General features: G+C 38.1%; 2 protein-coding genes and 1 long non-coding RNA gene across 3 annotated transcripts; 2 read left to right on the top strand and 1 right to left on the bottom strand.

The window, feature by feature from the left end:
• Window positions 1-1,150: 1,150 nt before the first annotated feature.
• Window positions 1,151-1,827, bottom strand: LOC123467076. The gene is made up of 3 exons (XR_006641608.1): window positions 1,656-1,827; window positions 1,276-1,594; window positions 1,151-1,203 (listed from the first exon to the last, which is right to left on the bottom strand). It is a non-coding gene; the product is annotated as an uncharacterized LOC123467076 (long non-coding RNA).
• A 6,154-nt stretch (window positions 1,828-7,981) lies between these two features.
• On the top strand, window positions 7,982-9,835 carry LOC123467083. The gene is made up of 2 exons (XM_045167155.1): window positions 7,982-8,128; window positions 8,549-9,835. The coding sequence occupies exons 1-2, from the start codon at window positions 7,982-7,984 to the stop codon at window positions 9,200-9,202; spliced, it is 801 nt and encodes a 266-aa protein (XP_045023090.1). The 3' UTR covers window positions 9,203-9,835.
• A 468-nt stretch (window positions 9,836-10,303) lies between these two features.
• LOC123467082 (mucin-4-like) lies at window positions 10,304-13,527 on the top strand. Its single transcript, XM_045167154.1, has 2 exons — window positions 10,304-13,094; window positions 13,188-13,527. The coding sequence occupies exons 1-2, from the start codon at window positions 10,304-10,306 to the stop codon at window positions 13,508-13,510; spliced, it is 3,114 nt and encodes a 1,037-aa protein (XP_045023089.1). The 3' UTR covers window positions 13,511-13,527.
• The last annotated feature ends 9,996 nt before the right edge of the window (window positions 13,528-23,523 follow it).

Raw genomic sequence — 23,523 nt, 5'->3', positions numbered from 1 at the left:
TCAGAGTAAAAGAATACTGGTGTAGCCACGCTTATGGCGGGCCCTCCCATTGCCTTTTTGGCCTGAAAATCTTTCTGGCCCATAACGAAAGCGCCACAGCGGCTGTGTTGTGAACTTGTGATGTATTAAGTTTTCGCTATGTTTTCGTTCGTTTTCGTCGTCTGTACTTCAGAAAGTAAACAAAAAGTGGCTTAATTAATTAGTGTGAAAAAAGTAAAAGTCTACGATTTTAAATGACAACTTGGAAACTGCTACAACTTTTGGACTGTAAACTAATGTTTGAGTATTCGTTTTAGTTATAATTTTGTGATATTTATAGAATATGTGCAGTAATAATAAACAATTGTTTAACAACTGAAATTTTTGTCTGTATATTAATGAATTTTGATAGGTGAAACATAAACATAAAAATTTAATATCAAAACAAACTTAACTGTTACGAATTCTTAGCTATTTTGAAGTTGGTTTGCACTTTAGATTTGGCTTGCAACACCAACAGTTTTCTAAGACGCTTGCTCTCTAAATGAAAACGTACCTTTACATACTCCATTACTAGGTATTTTAGGTTATAATCTCTGTGTTCGTCACAGAAAAGTGGAACAGTGTGTAACTCAGCAATTTTGGCACAACACAATTCAAATGAATCGTGGATGTAGATGTGGTTGAGATCTTCAAAATGAGATTGAATTGCCAGTTCAACAACAAGAATAGTTTAAAAAAAGGTACCGTTACGTAGACTAGATAACCACGATTTCTCATTGCTGTATATTGGTCAGCAGTGAAATCTTTAGGTAAGTCAAGTTCGTCGCAACGCACCAAATTCTTACAGACTTCGCAAGCAGTTAAATGTTTCCTCGTTTTTACGATGTAACCACAAAGGTCATACACCATCAAGTTTAAATTGAAATCATTTTTACCTCCTTATGGTATGTCGTCTACATAACGTATAGTTAATTCGGCGAGCAACTTATCTTTGATGGCTTCCTTAAAGTCCTTCACGGTGATGTCAATGTATTTTGCGTGTTGTTGGAGACACTGGGACATCGTTACCAGCATCTCAAGTGGCTCCTTATTGTCGATATTACTTCCTTTCACTTGCTTCATAAGAAAACTCAGGCGAGATTGTAGAGAAACGTATCGAATGATTTGCAAAAAGATGTCACCGTTGGGTGGCTATCTACCGAACGAACGATTCCAAACAGCCTGAATTTTTTAAATAAATTTATATTAATTAATGTTACTCACATAGCTTTAAAGATTGAAAACATAGTTAACCTCTCTAGAGGATCTTGATTAAATTTTCCTGTTAGTACAACTTTAATTCCTGCTTTGAATTGCTCCTCGATCAGATTTATTGCACTATTTATAGTTAGACGCCAGGCTTGAAGACTAGTCTCGGAAACGAACATTTTAACATTCTTTCCATGTTCTTCAAAAACACGCTCAGTTTCTGAGAGGGCTTGCAGCATTTGATTCAATTTGCCTTTTTTATTTTTCCAAGTCGCATGGACAATTCCCTCTTTACAAAAGCGCAGATTTAGTATGTCAAACACGTCATTCATCATTTTTGTGAGGCGTTCTATGTTTTCTGTCCCTATTTGCAAAACGAATAGTTATTCAATATAGTAAAAAAGTTTGTAGATAAAAGAAGATACCTTGAAAATTTGATTTTATAAATTTTCCAACTTATGTGTCTTCTTGTTGATTCCTTAGGATTGTAACGAGCCAACTGCATTATTTACGCTTTACAGAAGATGGCAAATCTGCACGGACATTGAGTGTACGCAAGGTGTACACAAAGGCAACGCCCACATGACCAAGTGACCACACGCCACCGCTATCTAAGCCACACCCAATGTGCCACTTGCAAATCTGTATAAAAAGCAGTGTTATTCGCAACAATATTCAGAGTAGTGCCATGCTTCTTGGTTTGATTGTATTGCTATTGTAGAAGTCTAATAAATACACGCCTGGCAAATCTTACAATTGGAGGTCCCAACGAGACTTGAAATTGAAATAAAAGATTCTGTCACCGGTATAAGAGACTTCGACACAGTAGACAATATAATTGAATCAGGAGGATAAAGTACTAATAATTTTTTTTTTCTTCTCTCTTTCTACTTGCGTCGGTCAACAAAATCCATCACGGTAAGCGAATGCAGAAATCTTTTTTACCACACACTACTCTCAGGACCGACTCCATTTACCCAGACTTAACTAACGAAACTTCACCATCACTAAACCCAAATTTGAAAACCCATGATATAACAAATCCTGACTCTGAAATCAAAACCCCAAGAGCCGCATTTATTCTCAGCTGGAAAGAATTAGTTGAATTAGAATACAAGTATACTAAGGAAAAATCAAAAAGTTATCAAACAACTTCAACAACAACGACGATAAAAGAATTGGAAGATAGAAAAAAAGAGGCAAATACAGCGGCGCATAACGCCTTATACCAATTTGCGTACTCAATATTAAAAGAAACTTTAAATACGCCAGACGAAATCACTCACGAGACGATAAGTAAAACAACAAAAACTATAAGAGATCAGATTCAGTCACTCGGAGGAGAATTTAATAACGTAGACACTCTTTTACAACAGTTAAAAACTGTTAACGGTAAAGAGAAAGAATTCTTGATCAAAGTAAACACCGTTCTCCAAGAAGAAGCACTTACGCAACAAGTCGCAGAGAAAAAACGAACAGAAGAAATCCGCTTAGAAAACTTTAACTTACAAAAACAAATTGCAAAAAAAGAAAGGAACCCAAATCAATCGACCGAAAAAATAATAGAAAGTAACGAATTCTTAAAGAATTCACTAGAAAAAACTTACCAGCGAATCAGTGAATTAGAACAAATACTTCGAAAGGCCACAGAAAACGAAGAATATCTTAAAAAACTATTGAAAAAGAAGGAAGAAACCACAGCACACGTGGAAACCGAAGGTCAAGAAAATATAAACAAACTTCAAAACGAAAACAAGTTACTGCTAGAAAGTTATAATACCGTTAAGAAACACGAAAAGGCACAGAAAGAAAGAAGCGACGAATTAGAAAAGGAGGTAAGAGAATTGAAAAACTCTCTCGAAACAACAAAGGGAGAAAGAAGCTGTCTACACAAAGGGCAACTAGAATTAGCCGCAAGGAATAGAAACCTCGAAAGACAAATAAGAGAAAAAGAAACACTCATTTCAACTCAGGAGAGCAAGATACAACGCCTTGAGGAACGTCTAGTGGAGTATAAGCAAAAAGAAGCTTTTTACATCGAAGCAGAGAGCGCAGACAATTCTAGAACAGAAGAACATACAGGAGAAGTTTCAAAACTAATAGAACAAATCAACGATCTAACATCACTAAGTGAGATAAACGACAAATCATTACATTTCGAATTAGATACCGAACACGTTTTAAAACAGCAGCAAACTATTGAAACTCTAAAAAAACAAATAGAGTCCCAGAATAAAACAATAGAATTATTGCAGAAACAGAACGAACTTTTTAACAAAGAGAAACCAAATTTTAAAATCATGGGATTTGACCACGAAACTTCCGAGGAAGCTGAGACTTCGAGACACAACCCAATAGGAAAATCAACAGAAAAAACCCCTACCGCAGAAGAAATAGACATGATCAAAACCTTTACTCAGCCAATAGTAAAAGTATTGGGGGAACTATTCTCTCGAGAAGATAAAAAATCCATACCTCCATACAAAGGAAAAAGCACAGACAAAATGATAACGGAGTGGCTTAAAACAGCTGAGCACGTAGCAAGAAACAACAATTGGGACGACACCCAGAAATTACGTTTCTTTTCAGACAGACTTAAAGGTGAAGCTCTGGATTGGCACGAAGAATACGTATCAGAGCAAGGAGATGAACTTGAATACGACGACTGGCGATCAGCAATCATAGCAAGATTCCAAGACGCCTATGATCTAGCCGCTTTAAAGAAAAAATTGTTGCAGCTAAAACAGAAACCGGAAGAAAACTGCAGAGCATTCGTGTCAAGACTTAACAACCTATACGACGGAATCGAAGGAAAAGAAGAAAAACTTGACCACAACAAGACAGTTGTGGAAGACCAGCTCTTGAGTAAAGTAAAAAGATGCGGGATACCACCAAAATTAAAATTTTAATCCAAGGGATCTTACCAAAAATAAAAACGGAACTTTACCTACGAATGCCAGAAGATGCCAATGACTTCGATGCACTATGCAAACAACTGTTTATTTCGGAACAGATCTTGCAAAACAAAGAAAACAATGACGACAAAGAACTAACAGCAGTCATTGCCGGCATTGCACACCATAGAAAACAACAGGATTTCGAAATAGAGAAATTAAGACAGAAAATTTTAGAGATGGAATGTGCTAATAAAAATGAAATATCACTGGAAAAAACTGCAGTCATAGCAGCAACTGACCAATACGAGCCTCGCAGATCACAATCACGGGAACACAATTCAAGAACACAGTATCCGAGAGTACGATTTAACAATAATCAGCAAAACAGCCGCGAATCAAGCTACTCACGCAGCCGAGAACCAAGTTTTTCCAGAAGCAGAGAAGCCAGCCCATATAGAGAAAACTATAACACCCAGAGGGGAAGGGAAAGTTTTCAAGAATCAACAACGCAACGCCAAACACCTTATTCATACGGGCCACATCAAAATGGCCAACGGCAACTAAACCAAAGACAATTTCAACGGCCACAGAATAATTTGTATCCACCGCGAAGGAATATTTACCAACCCTCAAATTTCGGGAACCCTCAAAATCAGCCATGGCGTGAATCGACTGGTGATCAGTATCAACCACGAGGTCAACCTTTTCACAACACACAACCAGCGAAAAACAGTGACATTACGTGCTACAAGTGCAATAAAAAAGAACACATTGCAAGAGAATGTTGGACAGATATGGCACGTATCAACCGTCAACCACGACGTCAAATGTAGGAAACCACTCACTCTATAATTCTAATAGCATTAATCACTATCATGTAAAACCTAACTTTACGGCGGAAATACCTAAACTTATACGTATCCCAATTAGAATTTGTGAAAAAGAAACAAAAGCTTTAGTAGACACTGGTGCAGCAGCAAGTTTAATTTCATCTAGCTTGTATTTTAACATAAGTGATAAAAATTTAAAACAAATAAGAAACAGCGATGATCCGATATTTAGGACAGTATCAGGACAAGAGCTCAAATCATTAGGCCAATATGAATTTAAAATAACAATAAATAAGAATCATTTCATTAACCACAACTTTTATGTAATGGAAAATCTTAATGAAGACTGTATCTTAGGATTAGATTTTTTGGCTAGGAATAACGTAAAAATTAACACTAAAAATAAGCAGATCAGTTATGATCACTATGGAGTAGAACATAGTTTTTGCGAGAGTATATTGCCATTGTATAGCATAACTTTTTCCGAAGTGGGAATAAATATCCCACTAAGGCCTTTATCCAATGTAGAAGAAGAGGAACTTCCATTAACTACAAAAGACTACATTAATTTAGAAGCTTTTAGTCAATTAGATTTATCAAACCAGGAAAATAGAAAATTAGAAAAGAAGGACTTTAAAATACCCAATTTTTCTAATGAAGTAAAAACAAAAATTGAATGGTTGCTTGTAAAAAACGAAAGATTGTTTGCAGATAAAGAATCAGACCTTGGGTTGGCTATTAATGTCAAACATTTCATTAATACGGGAGCTAGCGCACCAATTAATCAGCGTCTGCGTAGAACGCCTGAAACGCTAAAAATACGGTAAAATCGAAGATTGATAATATGCTACAAAATAAAATAATAAGAGAAAGTCATAGTCCATTCTCAGCAGCAATCGTAATGGTTAACAAAAAGGATGGTGAAATGAGAATGTGCATTGACTATAGACAATTAAACAAAATAACAATAAAAGATAGATATCCCTTACCTAGAATAGATGATACCGTAGATGCATTGTGCGGTTCAAAGTATTTTTCAACATTGGATTTATTAAGCGGATACTGGCAAATAGAAATAGAAGAAAGCGATAAATATAAAACAGCCTTTATATGTGAATTTGGACAATATGAATTCAATCGTATGCCATTTGGATTGACAAATGCACCAAGCACTTTTCAAAGAGCAATGAATAACATCCTGAAAGATGTACTTTTTAAGTTTGCATTGGTTTATCTAGATGACATTATTGTTTTCAGTAGTTCAATTGACGAACATATAAAACATTTAGAAGAAGTTTTTAAATTGTTGACAAAAGCGGGTTTAAAACTAAAACGAAAAAAATGCGAATTCTTTCAAGAGAAGTTGGACTATTTAGGTTACATAGTATCAGAACAAGGCATAACACCAAATCTTAAAAAATTGGAATCAATTATTAATTACCCTGCACCTAAAAACACAAAAGAATTGAGTTCATTTTTGGGACTAGCAAGCTACTATCGAAAATTTACCAGAGCTTTCGCTGATAAAGCTCATCCATTGACGGCACTGACAAGGAAGTCAGTCGAATGGAAATGGGGGAGGAACAAAGGGACGCCTTTAATTGTATAAAGAACTGCCTCATATCTAGACCTATTCTGAGCTATCCCAATTTCACGCGCGAATTTATCATCTATACGGATGCATCAGGATACGGAATAGGAGCAGTCTTGGCACAAATACAATCTCCACCTCAATCAGCGGATTCAGCTGCGACCGACGAACAGGATCACAGTGAATCAGACGACCTAGAAGTCGTCATCGCGTATACTTCTAAACATCTGAACGATCGTGAAGCCAAATGGTCAACAACAGAGAAAGAAGCATATGCAATCATTCATGCTGTAGATGTATTCAGAACGTACTTATACGGCCGGAAGTTTACGGTATTCACTGATCATCGACCTTTAGAATGGTTGATGAGCAAATCCGAACCGGCAGGACGACTAGCAAGATGGGCATTGAAATTACAAGAATTTGACATCGTAATCGGATATCGACCTGGTAAGTCACACCAAAACGCCGACACTCTTAGTCGTATTCCAATATTACCCATTGCTAAAGTAGAATCGAAAACAGAACCCCATGTTAATAATTTGAAGAAAGAATGGACTGAATTACAGCATGAAGATAACTATTGCCGAAGAATAATTGAGAACCTTAAAAAGATACAGAACGGCAATAAAAAGGAAATATAAATGGATATAAGTTAAATGAGAACCAAGAACTAATTGATAAGTATGGAAGGATAGTAGTTCCCATTGTGAAAATAAGAGAAATCATGGAGGAAAATCATGATCACATGTTAGCAGGACATTTAGGTATAACAAATTATAGCAAGACTACAAAGGCAATACTCTTGGCCTAATATGCGATCTGATGTCACGGCATACGTTAACAGTTGTTTAAAGTGTGCAAGACGAAAAGCATTTGGCACGAGTAAAGCACCATTGCAACCTTTGCCACCAGTAGATAGGGTATGGGAAAGAATTGCAATGGACGTAGTTGGACCAATTCAAGAAAGTGTTAAAGGATATAAATATATTTTAGTATTGTCAGACTATGCCAGTAGATTTGTCTTTACATTTCCAATGAAAAATCAAACCGCACAAACAATAGCCAATATTCTAGTAAATAAGTTAATAACAAAATATGGAGCCCCAGAAATCGTGTTGACAGATCAAGGAACAAATTTTTTATCAAATATTGTTCAAGAAATATGTAAATTATTTAAGATAAAACAAATGCGTACCACTGCATATCATCCACAAACCGATGGATTGGTAGAAAGGTTTAATAGAACGCTATGTGATATGCTTGCTTGTTATGTGGTAGACGAACCCGAGGAGTGGGACAGATATCTGCCATTCGTCACCTTCGCATACAACACGTCTAAACAGGCAACTCTTAAAGATAGCCCATTTTACCTTTTCTACGGAAGAGAACCCATTTTACCAAACGACATCAAGATCAACCGTCATTACGAAATGGAGGGAAATCAACATGAAGAATATTCTCGCCAGTGGAAAAAGGCACAAGAATTAGCGAACCAACATTTGTTCAAAGCCCAAACGAAGCAGAAAAAGTATTATGATGAAGGGACAAAAAGTGTCAAGTACAATCCCGGCGATCTGGTACTATTAAAAGCACCACCTCAAGCCGGAAAATTTATAAATAGATGGAAAGGTCCATTTAAAATCATACGCGGTTCCTCAGAAATTACGTACGAAATCCAAAACATTACAAATGAAAAACATAAATCGATTGTTCACTGCAACCGACTTAAACCTTATATGGCACGAGATGCTCCGGCCAAACAAGAACAAGAGATCGAAGCGAGAAAAGCAGAAACGACAGCCATTAGACGAAGACCAGGGAGGCCTAAAAAGCAACTTGGACTGAAAGAACCCATAATATCATTCTTAGATCCAAGAATGCTATTCCCCAATCCATTAGACCAGACTAATTCCGACTTTAGGACAACCTCACGATATAATTTAAGATCGAGAAATCAGGCATCCAATTTCTAAAATGCAATTAATTTTTTTAAACAGATGGAGAAAAAATTACTACTCTTTTGCATTCTAACTACATTGCAAACAACCCACACAATCTTCTCGTCTGTATGCGATTGCAACTATGTTAAAACACGAGGAATTCTAGATATTAACTCACCATACTATTGCAAAAACCCCAGCACTAACCATCAACCACGATACCTAACAAATTATACGCTAATGACTAAACAAAATCCAGTAAAAACTTGGAAAGGATGGACTTGCAAACAATGGATTAAGACAAAGAAAATAACCGGATCTTTCTGGATAGGGTCTTTTGACACAGTTTATTCACAGGAAACAAAATTACTCTCAGCAATTGAATGCTGGGAGATGGTAAATAATAAAAAATGTGGGGGTAATCTTATGCAGGCAGGAACAACAACGTTGAGTTTTACATCAACTCCTACAGGGGAAGGGAAGTGGTATGCTATCAAAGAATACCATGCATTAAATTGTTTAGCAGAAGAGATAACATTAAAACAAGAGACACCAGAAAGCTTAGTGGAAAGTCCATTGGGATTCTTAAACACCACTCAACAAGAAGGGGAGTATACACAAAATCATAACACCATAGTATGGGGAGATATATCAACAAATTCATCAAATTCACAAATTATTTTTAAAGGTGAAGGGTATAGACCTTTTTAAGATTCCTCGGTGTAAGCAGAGCGAAAAGTCGTGCGGCTAGTCGACTAGTGCGCACCGTGGCGGGGGATAGCCGTAACTAGCTGCAGACTTGGCTTGATTCTTCGAATCACCTTGTTGTTCGGCTCTATGTTACTGTAGTCTGCTAGTGTATTAAAAGATAAAAATGTCCGTTTTCAAGTTTCAGTTGTCTCAATTAGTTATAATTGATATATATTAGCGCTATAATTCTTATAATATAGTTGCAACTTCTTCCATGTAAGTTTTTTTCTACATGTTGCATCCAAAGTCTTCTTCTTTTTCAATGAGAACTTTGTCACCATCAGAAAACCTATCACATTTAGTGTACTCTGGTATTTTGTAGAACTTCCGTCCTTTTCCTAATTTAGATTGTTGAGTACAAAAACATATAAGACACTTGGCATTAACCATTTCCTAACTTTTCGAGAAATCAACGCAATAGGTTTGACATACAACACAGAGTGCCAGACTACAGTAACATAGAGCCGAACAACAAGGTGATTCGAAGAATCAAGCCAAGTCTGCAGCTAGTTACGGCTATCCCCCGCCATGGTGCGCACTAGTCGACTAGCCGCACGACTTTTCGCTCTGCTTACACCGAGGAATCTTAAAAAGGTCTATATAGAATTAACAAACTCAATGATTAATGTAAATACTAGCCGTCTTCTAGATAATAACAAGCAGATAGAAATAACTTTCTCTAACAAACCAGACATAAATAATAAAGAATTTACCCAACCTGGATTTAAAGTAGTAGGGATGCCTTTAACATTTCTTATTTTTCCAGTAGAGACGACCACAAAGTTATACAAAAATTTTAAAATTTCATTACCATCCTGTGAGAACCAAGTAAATGTAGATACATGGTCTTGCAATGAATACGCAGATCCAATAGCGAGCAAAGTAAAACGGTCGACTAATAACGAAATTGAATTTCTTGACAATCGTGCTGAAAAAGAAGCTAGGGGGAAAAGACTTTACAGCATATCGTATGCATGGGGTTCGATACGATTGGGACACCCTATAATAACAAACGTAGAAGAAAATGGAATAATGATTAAAAAAGATACAATTGCGTATCTCATGGTTAATGGCTCATCAATAAACACGCAAGTATCAGTCCACAACCAATATGATATTCAAGATCCTTTGCCAACAGGAACAAAATTCGAATACATCGTAGATCACAGCATAAGGCTTATCAACACTAACATCTGCATCGTGGCAAATAAAAACAATCAAATTATGGCAGAAAATTGCACCGAAAACACATCAAGGTGGATACTGGATTTAACTAACTACCAATGGATTTCTCTGGAAACAGGCCTATGCATCACTTTACATGATGAAGAAGAGGGGCGAGTTAGATTGGCAACACTAAAAACATGCAGTAGACAGGGGACAATTAGTGAAAGTCAACAATGGGTTATCGAAATCCTAACAACAAACCCGGATGTGTTGGATAATTTCCCAGATGCATCCATTGACGAATTCGAAGAAATCCAGTTGGAACAGAGGACATCAGTAACAACGACCGTCAGTTCACCAATTTTCGGAGGATTATTGAAGCGGAACCATGGGAGAGGAAACATCATATGGGACATGATAGGATGGGGACTAATGAAACATGGTAAGTCACCCGATGAAAAATGTTTAACACACAATGGCGTTAACAAACCAATAACACTCGAAGCATGCGATCCTAACTGGATCAAATGTCAAACAAGCCTACAAAAATTATTAACAAGTAATGACCCCTTGGTGCAATCACAAACAACCGTGGCTAACTGTAGCGAAGCATCTAGCAAGGGCCAAGCCTTCGAATATTACTCCGACTTCACGATAAGACCATTTAACACAAACAACTGCATTAAAGCGAACACAACGATGCTCATCCTGCACGAATGTTCAGATAAAAGTTCCATCTGGGGAACATTCGATCACACAGGACAATTAATGGCCAGTGATAGAACAGGACTTCATTCAGGCGCTTCGGACCGGAAATGCCTAACAAGACGGGTCGACAAATTATCGTTGGGACACTGTCATGGAACAAGCCAAAAACAACATTTTAGCTTCGAGTACCGGAATCCACATCAACCTAGAACATTGACGGCAGCAGCAATAATATCTCTACATACGCAACACGCCTTATTTGGAAAAAATCTACCAATCTTGCCACCATTAAACCATCGTGATCCAAAGGAGATTAACTATAAAACAAACGCAACGGAAGGAATAACTAAAAATTCGACCATAACGACAAAGTCAGCAACATCCATGACTGCTACAACAGATAAATCAGTCATACCTTCCATTGCAGCCAAGGTAACAACAAGTGCGAAGACAGAAACAACAACAACAACGATTAGGCCGACTACAACCACAACAAAACCGACAACAACCTTCAGAACAACAACAACAAAATCAACTACTACCACAAAAAAGCCGACAACAACCACAAAAAATCCGACCACAACCACACAAAAACCAACCACAACCACACAAAAATCAACCACTACCACACAAAAACCGACCACCGTCATTCAAAAGCCAAATACTACCACACTAAAAACAACCACTACCACACAAATACCAGCCTCTACACCCAAATCAACTACAACATCAAAATCTACGACAATATCAACAGAAGCAGAGAAATTACCAACAATAACATCAACAACCGCATCAACAACATTAACTAGTACATCACTCAAAACGACTATCACGACACAGTCATCTACAACTACAGAAAAAGTTTTTACAGAAACAACAACGACAGACACAATAAAACCAAAATCTAACCAAGCTGAAATTATCTCGTCCACCGAGCCAACTATAAACCTAAAATATCTTACACCAAGTCAAATAAGAGAACAGCCAAGCGAAACAACAACCACTGAAATAACAAAATCAAGGGATAACGAAAAAGAAGATATAGAAAAAATTGAGAGACAACACAATACAACCCGAGATAAGTCAGAATTTCAAGACAAAAATTCAAATGATCAATTAAAGGCTTCAACACAACAAAAAGAAAATACAGCACACGAACTTGTAGTAGATAACTATCGACCGCTAAATGACGCTAATACAAGTAACGGTCTACCAAAATCCACTGAGGAGCTAAGTGACTTGATAAAATACGAGCTTGGAAAAATGCACGAGCAATACAAAATCAGTATTGAAACTGAACACGACAATAAATTGGCAAAAGAAATTCGGGATGTTTACTGCCAGTTATCAAAGATAAAACGAACGCAAGCCATAATCTTAGCCCAAACAAATGGATTGCTTGCAGCCGCCGCACTCGGACTTCCAATGTGTACAAGGATATATGGTTTTGGTCAAGCCATGACATTGCAACAATGCGACCCAAAAAGGATATCACTATCAGCAAAAGAGACCAAGTGTGGGTTCCAGCCATTTTTTGTTTACGGAAAAAACAACTGTACGATCGGACTCGACGGATGGTCTATTCATCCGTATTCGGAGTGCTTTTGGAAATCCCAATTGATAAACATCAACGGATATCCTCATACGTGGCAACATAACGCCACAGCAGGAGACTGGATTAAACAAGAGGCGACCATACATACTTCAAATCTGGATTTAATTGCAGAATTCGAAGAACTGCACTTAAACAGTTTCGACTATGGATTAAGGAACCATCCAGCTCATGGAACCATGGAAATGGAACAGCTAAACATCTTAAATGACCTGGTGGGACGAATTAATGAAGGAGAAGGCAAAGAGTTACCTGACATCCTAGTAACAGAAGAGCAGGACAATCAAATCGGAAACATGTTTTCCTGGTTTGACACATTAAAAATTATGGCTCTCTCAGCGATAGGATTCATCCTATTTCTCATCTGTCTAAGAATTTTTATTGCCTGTTTTCCTATTCCACGGATTAAGGAAAGCTTCAGACGACGCAAGCAATCACGTAACGTGAGCGAAAGTGATGGTCAAGAAATGGATTCAATGATACCAGAACCCATCTACAGCGCTGGAGGAGCAAATGAAAAACCGTTCATTAGGGAATTTGCACCTTTAATGACGTCAGCGACAGAAACACCAAAAGAAACCCTTATGTTGATAAACACACCGAGTGCACCAAAGAAAGGAAAAATGTATCCTATCGAAGAATTCAAATGGGAAAACGAGCAAAACAAGGAATGTACGGGAAGTCACACGACCTGCAGCTATGTCGTTGGCTACGGAATGGTGTGGGAGGATCTATGCAGATGTACTCCAGAAGACCATTTAAAACGCACAATTAACAAATAACGATAAAAAAAAAAAAAAACAACAAACAAAAACAAAAAGAATCATAGATGTAGTAAAGGATTTTATTTCCAATCCGTACTTAAAAAAAAAAAAAAAAACAACAAACAAAAACAAAAAGAATCATAGATGTAGTAAAGGATTTTATTTCCAATCCGTACTTAAAAAAAAAAAAAAAAACAACAAACAAAAACAAAAAGAATCATAGATGTAGTAAAGGATTTTATTTCCAATCCGTACTTAAAAAAAAAAAAAAACAACAAACAAAAACAAAAAGAATCATAGATGTAGGAAAGGATTTTATTTCCAATCCGTACTTAAAAAAACAAAAAAACAACCAAAAATCGTAGATGTAGAAAAGGATTTTATTTCCAATCAGTAGTTAAAACAAAAACAAAACCGAAAACAAAAACAAAAAACAAAAACAAAATACAAAAACAAAACCATAGTGAAAAATAGAGTACACCGACGGAAAAGCAAATCAATCTTCCTCAGCAGAATCACTCAAATGATTCAAAACAGCCAATCGGACTTGGCGGTGCTCAAGTCGTATTTGTATATCGGCATACGTCAACTCCGGATAAAAATTAGAAACCGAAGCTGAAGGATGATAAATATCATCCCCGGATTCTGCCCACCACAAGAACCGTGCGTGCAGCAGTGGAAGAACATCGCGAAGTCGGGCGTAGCCAGGATATTCACTATAATAATAAAAAAAAAAATTTTAATAATAATAATAATAATAACTAAAAAGAAAATAGAACAAAAAATAACAAAACAAGAAAAGAATCCCGACAAACAAGAAAAGGATAACACAAACGAAAAAAAACGGACTTACTTGTAGTAGAAATCGTTACACCAAACAGGTTGCACCACGGATACGGGAGCAACGGGAAAGGATACACCACTCCGAACCGTGTTGAACAACTCATCGAACAACTGCACATCGGCAGTCGTGAAGCGACGAAATTCACAACACGGATTTTGGAAGATCAACGGGTGGAAAAGCGAAAAAGCCATTCTAATTTCAGCAAGATGCTGAGAAACGAAATCCAACGTATACATGATGACGGAAAATGGGGGATTCAAAAAACAAACGGCAAAGACAGTCAAGCGACAACTGAAGAACAAAGAAGACGCTACACCAGACTACTTTGATCGCCTTGACGCAATCTTAATAAAAAAAAAAATATATAACAATAATAAAAAATAATAAAACAATAAAAGAGGGGGGGGGGGAAGAAATAACATTCCAAAGTCCATTTTACAAAAGAGAGAAATCGCGTACGAGACTGAAACTCCTTATAAGGAGGAGTCGTTAAAATCTAACATTTACATAAAAAGTTTTTGTTTGCAAAAAGGAGGGATCAATTAAAGAAAACATTCACATATACTGTAGAAAAACTTCTCAGACTAGACTCAGACAGTTAAAAGACAAAGGACATAAAAAAAAACAAAAAAAAAACATTGACATTCAAAGTAGATTTCTTTAGTAGATAATCGTAAGCAGCCTTGAGCATGTTAGGGGTAGGTACTCCAACTATATAACAGACAAACAAGCAAGAAAAAACTTTTTCGTTGTATTACCAACCTTCCACGGAAAGATACATAAAAAAAAAAAAAAAAAAAATGGACCCAACCAAGAAAAACGTAGAACTAACAAATGTTGACTGGAGTTATGAAATCTTGATGACTTGGATTGAAGAAGATACTCCGCAATTGGAAATAAGTGAAACGCTACCAACAGGAAACGACTGGGAAGACGAACTCTTAGCTAATCTAATGGGTAATGAAGTTAAAAGTGATATACAAATTAGTGCGAACGCAAGTGAAAGTATGCAGATATCACGGAATATAAGTATGGAAGAAGACGTAACAAGATACAGCAAAAGTGACAGTGATTGTGAATTTATGCAAAAGAAAAGATACAGCAATAGTGAAAGCGATTGTGAATTTATACAAGAGAAAAGTTCTATATCACCATCAGAAACGGAAGAAGAAGAAACATCATCGAGTAAAGTGGGTTACTACTACAGTAAAATAGAAAGTGACTTAGACCCATCGTCGTCAGACAGTGAAATGGCCGCCAACTGTAAGACAGTAAGTGTAATCAACAACGAAGAAGAACAGGAAACGTGGTCCTTACCAGTTCCCTTAATTACACAAACGGCCTACTGTAAAAACTGTATGATGAAAACATTCCCAGCTATGGACACGGAGATAACGCGAAGAAGAATCGTCGCCATAACGATGTTGATGAAAGGAGAATTCAACTACAATTTGCTGGAAGTATCAAGAGAAATGATCAGAAATCACCTACTAGAAGCAAGAGAAATTGGGAAAAACATAAAACAGATTCTGGACACTGTTTTCCCCAATGGAACAACATTACTACACGGGAGTGTGATAAAAGAAAGATACGATGTGACGGATATGTTCCTTCAATACGGAGCTGATAGCAATATTTACGAGGAGGGGATGACAATAGCACACCGAGCAGCAGCGGATAATAATGTCCATTTACTCCGTATTCTATCCCATCACGGTAATACATTCAACATCCAAAACAGCATGGGAGAGCCACCATTACTAGTGGCTATAGCTCTCAATAATATGGAATGTATTAAATATTTGTGGATGGATCGCATTATTGTACACCAAACGCTGGATGAAGAAACAGTGCTCCATTATGCTGCTAAATATAACAACAAATTCGTCGCGGAAGTATGTCCAGCGGAATTCATCAATAGAAGATCACGCACATCAAAGGAAACTGCATTACAAATAGCTGTAAGGCACAGGCATACAGATATTATAGAAATATTGTTACGTCGAGGAGCTCGAGATGATAACCTCAATACGGACGGGAAGTATGCACAGGACTATATAGATGACGAAACTAGCATTCGAAATCTATTCCGAAAATTCCGAGTGATAAAAAGAAAAAACAAGTGTATCAACAGCCAGACATCATCTAAAAGAAAATAACACCCAATTATTTTAATAAGCGCAAAATGTTATCAATGCTATAATAGTTTAGACGCTTCTTATAACTATATATTTTGGCGCAATTCACGTTGCCTTCCTAAGACCTGTAGTCTGCACACAAAGGTAAAATTGGAGGACCAATTTATCCTGCTGCACAGGGGGGAGGAATGTAACGAGCCAACTGCATTATTTACGCTTTACAGAAGATGGCAAATCTGCACGGACATTGAGTGTACGCAAGGTGTACACAAAGGCAACGCCCACATGACCAAGTGACCACACGCCACCGCTATCTAAGCCACACCCAATGTGCCACTTGCAAATCTGTATAAAAAGCAGTGTTATTCGCAACAATATTCAGAGTAGTGCCATGCTTCTTGGTTTGATTGTATTGCTATTGTAGAAGTCTAATAAATACACGCCTGGCAAATCTTACTTGTTGATCGCCATCGCAGTTTTGTTTGAAAATAGTTGTGCGCATAAACGAACATTCATTTTTTGAAAGTTGTTCGGGTGGATGTGAGCGTAGGATAGGTGATATCCAAGGGTGATTTGCTTCGTCTTTGCGAAATCAAACAATTCCTCGTAATGTTTATAATTGACCAAATGTCCCTGGAACTACCAATGAAAATAAATGGAATGATTTTTTTTTGTAAAATTGAAGGTTCATTTCAATATACCTGTACATAACGATGTGATTCCATATTGTTTCTTACAACTTTCAATAAATGTGGAACGTCCACCATAAAATGAATTTTGGAATCAGGTTGAAGTGGATGATCAAGGCAACTTGCTCCCTCTTCTTCTCCCGATATTCCAAATTGCTTCATTAACGATTTGTTCGTTTGATTTCCATCAAAAACGACATGTTTAGCAATTGCGCCATGATTGTGTAGGCATGCAAAAGCTTTGATGATTAGTTCTACCAAGATAGTACCAGAGGCACCACCTTTGGTACCGAACCAAGCGAAAGGTTGTATCCAACCAGCTAAGTAGGGTCGGAAAACAAATACCAGGATATGGTCAGCAAGGCCATTGGGAACCAAGTCGGAGATTTCTCCACCATAATCTACAGTTCCCTTCCAAGTAAGAGTACATGTGTCGAAATCGATTCCTTTGGCATTTGCCATCTCGTCTAACATTACTCCACCCCAATGTTCATGTGCAGATTTTCCTGACATTGCTTCACAAATGTTTTCCAAGGCTAGTTTGTTGAAGCCCAAAACACATTGTGATGAGCTCATTAATCTTCGTATGGTAGACAATCCTGGCAGCGGTAGGAGCTGCATTTCTCGTAGGAATTTGTAGGCTCGGCTGCTTTTCATCTTGAACAGCACACAGTTGATGAGATAAACATTTTCATACCTCATAGTGTTCCCTTTCTTATCTTTAGCTGGATCTATTGAACCCTTAACAAGAAACGTGCGGACCACCATTTGTTCCTATAAATGATAAAACTAAATGAAAAAAATATGTGTAATAAAATCTAATACAAAAGTTCTAATGAAACTAATCTCAAACAAATCTCGATTTTGAATGCTAACGTTTACATTTTTTCTTAACACATAAGGAAACATACAACATAATAATTGTTACATTATGGTCAGCAAACAAAACACAAATTGCGATATGAAATGAAAATTACAGGAGACTAAATAATGCGCAATTAAATTGTTTGTAAACAGAATGTAAAAAAATTGTCAGTCGCGAATAATAACTTTCAAATCAAATTTGGAGAAAATAGTCATTGAAGAAAGAAATGATTAAGAAGTAGTAAAATAAATCACCAAATGTCATATAAGAAACATTTAATGAGCTACTAGCTACTTGAAAATAATAAAACTACCACCATTCACCATTTCTGAAAGATGTCCCATCTGGTTCTGAAAAGCACTTTTCTTTTTCTTCAAAAGTTTCTTTCAGTCACTGCGTAAATTTTTCACATTTAGGTTGCTTTTCTAAAATGGAAATTATTTCATTACAAATCTGAATGATTTTTTTAAATCAAATACCTCAAGTTTCTTTTCCATTGTGTTCAGCTTGCTTCGCAATTTTCGACATTTCTCGTTCATTGTTTCTTTTTTCTTTTTTAATTGCAACGTTCCTATCTTCTGCAGAAAATATCTCTTCAGTGCCCGGCAACGCGTGCATGATGTAGCGACATATATTGTGTCAAAGACATATGCACAACTTTTAGAACGCCAATTTCTGTTTTTGTCTTTCACACCAACGAAGTCATCTGAATATTTTGTTAGCTTTGCTCATGGGATAGTGATACCCTCGCATGGCTTCAGTTTGTCGAAGAACTGTATAATGGTGGAAAGCCTTTCAAACGTTGAAAATTTCGGCGGTAATTCGCAATGTGATATACTAATCCCATTGAATAGGTAGAACAGCTCTCCCGATAAACGGACAGCAATGGTTTTCACGATGACTGTGGCTAATTTTTCAGATTTACCGTAGCCAGTGCAAAAAACAGTTTCAAGTCCTTGGTTGAAAGACCACCCCCAAGAAATGGAAGGTAGTCTAACGAATGAAGACCAGTAGAGCAGCGAGCGTTCGTCACACACAGAAATTACTGTTGTGGGTCTTGTTTCGGTGGTCGATGAAAGGGACTCCACAGCTTCCACACCATCTACGTGTTTTTGTATATGCTCAGTATGCTTTATAGTTGTTGGCGTGTTATCGACTACTTCTGGAACCAAACACATAAATCGATTTTGTCGAACGAGATCAAGGGGATTGGTTTCACCAGGAAACTCACTTTGTTCTTCAACCTGGTCAAGAGGGAAGTAATAAAAAGATTAACAAACATTGCCTTAGCTTTGAACAAAGTGCTTCAGATATTGTTGTAGGAAAAACAATTGACATAGGTTCCTCAGCCAGCAAATATCCATGCATTGGCACAGGATTCTCAATAATGTCTGCCGTTGCTAAAACTAACTCAGGATCAGAAGAGATTTCTTCACGTTTAATTGCCTATTCAATAGATAACGTTCAGTTATTTTAAAAAATTAACTTGCTTTCTGTACTACATGCTTTTACCTGGACCTGATGTGAAAAAGTTTTAGGTAGCAAAACTAGCACAGCTTCCTCAGGTGGCTTTGCAAGTAGCAGATCAGGAGGCTTAGTATAGAACAACAATCATTATATTGATCTCAATAATAGATATTAATTTTCTTGTACCTGAGCAAGAGGTGGGCTACTTTTAGAAATTACAGCTACCTTAGGCATCATTACATTTTCTTGCTTGCCACAAATTGGTAAATCCATCAACGCTCTCCTTTTCTGTGGCACCAAAGTAGTAGCACAGACTACGAAGTAAAGACTACGATCGGGGATAGGGCTGAGAGGAATGATTAAAGCTATGCTCGTCCTATGCCGTATGGTGGCGCGTCGAACGAACTTTCTGAAAGCCATTATTTTTCGTCGTTTGCTTACTGATTTGGGTCTTCACACACCGTAAACTTGTAAGTAAACCATTAACCTTTCAATGTTGTATTTTTTTGTAGATATAGCTTAGATATTCCCCTTGTTGTGTGAATTTTTTTAAATTTCTATCTGATCTCTAGTCATGATCTATAAATTCCTTTATTAAACCACCTTTTTCCCCCTTTTCCCCATTTTTCCCCCACCCCCTCTTTCTTTCTTTTGAAAAAGGGGGTGGGGGAAAAAAGGGGAAAAAGGGGGTGTAATAAAGGAATTTATAGATAAATAATTCACACAACAAGGGGAATATCTAAGCTATATCTACAAAAAAATACAACATTGAAAGGTTAATGGTTTACTTACAAGTTTACGGTGTGTGAAGACCCAAATCAGTAAGCAAACGAGAAAAAATAATGGCTTTCAGAAAGTTCGTTCGACGCGCCACCATACGGCATAGGACGAGCATAGCTTCAAGGGGTTTATAGCCGTTCGTAGTCTTTACTTCGTAGTCTGTGGTAGTAGCTTGATCACTTTCCCTTGTTGTTCGTTTCCTAACTAGTTCTTGGGGATAATCACTGGGCAGCAACATATACTTGGGATAAGAACCCGTTTTCAGTTTCCACCTTACAAAAGGATGAAAAACATTCCAAATTTCTTTTCCCTTTTCAATTTCCTCTGTATTCTATTACTCTGCCTTAATACATATGTAGTGCGACCATGTTGACAGCCTCACACGGCCTGTGGAAAAACCAGTCCGTTGCCAGGCGACGCACAAAGCCCCGCCTTGAAAACAACTTCGCGGCCTGATTTTTCCCTATCTTCATGACCGACGCGCCATCTCTCTGAAAAAAAATCTCCCAAAACTTCAAGTCGCTCTTAGATTGCTCCGTGTTCCTTTATCGTTGAGCCGATAATTTACACGACCCCTTCGTTAATCTCCGCGTTATCTCCTCTACAACATGACGTCAAGTTTTGCGCCACAGCATCTAAAATAAGAAAACGTATAAAAGATACGTACGAGACCCTAGAATCGACTCGAATGGGCCGACTAAACTGCTCCGCACTCCTTTGCCATTCAGCCGATAAAAACAGGGACTCGACCGGGAGCTGCTGCGTTATTTCCTCTACAAAAGGAAACCAATCTCAGCGGCACAGCATCTAAAATAAAAAAACGAACGAAAGATTAGTGTCGACACCCCTGAAATCGCCGCGCCATCAGCGCCATCTCTGGAGTAAAGTCTCATAAAAAGTGTCGGTCGATCCACCGGTCGTTGTAGAAGGGTAGGGGTGCCTGTATCAGGGGGTTGGGAAATGCGAGTTTTGATAGAATCCCTATCGGAAAATTTTTATTTCTATAGAAAACAATATTAGAAGTATAGATCATTTTCAGAAATTTCTTAATCCTAAAGGGAAAAATTCTAGAATTTTTTGAAAATGCTAGAAAGGGAAGGAAATTTGGTGCTCTGTCATAAAAAACGACAGTTTTTAAAAAGAATATATTTTTTTTTTAATTTTTTACTACAAGTGTTTCGTCCTGTCACTTGCGTTTCTTATTGCTTGTGGAATACTTGAAGAGGAATTGGAATCTCGAAGACTTGGGTAAAAGTCTATTTTAGCCGACCACAGTAAACTTAATAAACTAACTTAACTAACTTAACTTAAATTTCAGATTACCGGAGGGATCGTTCAACGATCCCGATAGGTAATCTTGATTGTGTTAGAATAAATGTAGCGACGACCCTAAGGGTGTAGACACATTTTATTTTCAGCTTTTTTAAAGGCAAAACAAAAAATAGAGGTGCGGTAAGCTACCTTTCTCTTCAGACCTGTACACGCCCCCCATTTTCAGACTTCTTTTCAGCGGAAGGTGCGTGTACAGGCCCAATTACAATGGAACAACAACGAGAGAATTACGACCATGAGGGCAGAGAAAAAACCTGACTTTAACTTCGATCAGGGGAAAAAAACTCAGCCTCAAATTTCTAGTGGTCACAACAAATTAAATAGAAGAAAAAGAAAGAGAAAAAACGAGCAAAGAGAAAAATTGACAGCGGTTGCCAGTTGCCGTGCTCATTCTTCTTGCGACGCTGCCCGTCTCGGCCGTCCGTCGCCCGTCTCGGCCGTCCGTCGCCCGTCTCACTCCAAATTTTTTTTATTTATTTTTTTTTTTTTACTGCTCTTTTAGAAACGCGTCAAGTTTGGATGTTTGCCTCTTCCTCTAGCAACACTAAGTGCTCCTGTCCTACGTCCACGCATCTGCTGACTTCTGCATGTCTCAAGAAAAAGATCTTTCAAATTATGACGTAACATAAATGTAGATAGGGAGGGCATGGGTTTGGGAGACGAACCCTTAGGGTCGTCGCTACATTTATTCTAACACAATCAAGATTACCTATCGGGATCGTTGAACGATCCCTCCGGTAATCTGAAATTGTGTGTCGAAATTCATTTTGCTAGACCCTAAGGGTGATTTTAAAGCTTACGATAGATTCTAATTTTTATTCTTGTCTTTCGACAATCTGAGCTGGAGCCCGATTATAGAAGCGGTTAAACGTTGCTTCATGGGCCCAGCTCCCGGTGCGACGAATCGCCTAAACCGGTGCGCCTTCCATAACCGCTCTAGAAGCAGCTGCACTTCTCGTGGAGTGCGCTCCGAAGTTTGACGTATCGACGCCCGCTTTTCCCAGCATGAATTTGATCCAACGACTGACAGTATTAGACGATACTGGCTTATGCGATTTAATTAGCGCAATCAACAATCTAGACTCCCCCGGTGCTGGTCTAAATTTCTCCGTTCGTTCCAGAAACTCCCTCAACGCGCCGACTGGGCATAATGTAGCAACCGGACTACTCGCTATCTCGAAAGATTTTAGTGACCCACATCGCTGGGTCTTTCTCAGCCGGTCCAAGGAAAACTTTACTCATTTCTGCGTAAATTTGATGGATTGGAAACTGATCGCTGTCACCTCCGCCACCCTCATCCAGGTGGCCAGGGCAATCAGGGTGACCAGCTTGTTCGTCAAAACTTTCAGTGATAAATTTCGATTTTCTCCTAACAAATCGATGAACGACGACACTTTCTCCGGTTCCCATATCTCGCTGTACTTAGGCTGCGGTGGATTTTGGTGATAACACCCCTTCATCAATCTGACTACTAGAGGGTGCTCGCCTAGCGCTAGGCCATCGACCGGGTCCAAAGTTTTTGACAACATCGAGCGATGAACGTTCACGGTACTGTAGGACTTGCCCGAGGCGTGCAAGTCCGCGAGTAATTGGAGCACGTTCTTTAGAGCTGGCGATAAGGGATCCGCACTCCTTCGCACACACCAATAAACCCAATTTCTCCACGCGGAGTCGTATGCGCCAAGAGTTCCCTTTCGGTTTCCGGCCACGAGAAGGCTGACCACTGTTGACGAAAATCCCTTGCTACAAAGTTGTCGCCTGACAACCTCCAGGCGGCCAAGTGTAGACCATTGGACGTCAATAGCGGATGCGTTTCTTCTATCGCTGACAACAAAAGGCTCGGCTCCTGATGAAACATCATCGGTACGTCGCACGCTAGCTCCAGCAAAACGGGGAACCATGGTTGCCCTGTCCAC

This window comes from Daphnia magna, unplaced genomic scaffold, assembly GCF_020631705.1.
Source record: "Daphnia magna isolate NIES unplaced genomic scaffold, ASM2063170v1.1 Dm_contigs143, whole genome shotgun sequence".
In the NCBI taxonomy this organism is placed as follows: domain Eukaryota; kingdom Metazoa; phylum Arthropoda; class Branchiopoda; order Diplostraca; family Daphniidae; genus Daphnia; species Daphnia magna.
Note: the sequence above shows the minus strand (reverse complement) of the source record. Positions and strands in the feature narration are given on the sequence as shown.

Coding starts and splice junctions, on each gene's coding strand:
- LOC123467082 (XM_045167154.1), top strand. CDS start 10,304: ATGGTTAATGGCTCATCAATAAACACGCAAGTATCAGTCCACAACCAA. Junction 13,095..13,187: donor ATTCATCCTATTTCTCATCT/GTCTAAGAATTT, acceptor GCGAAAGTGATG/GTCAAGAAATGGATTCAATG.
- LOC123467083 (XM_045167155.1), top strand. CDS start 7,982: ATGGAGGGAAATCAACATGAAGAATATTCTCGCCAGTGGAAAAAGGCA. Junction 8,129..8,548: donor AGTACAATCCCGGCGATCTG/GTACTATTAAAA, acceptor TTTTTTAAACAG/ATGGAGAAAAAATTACTACT.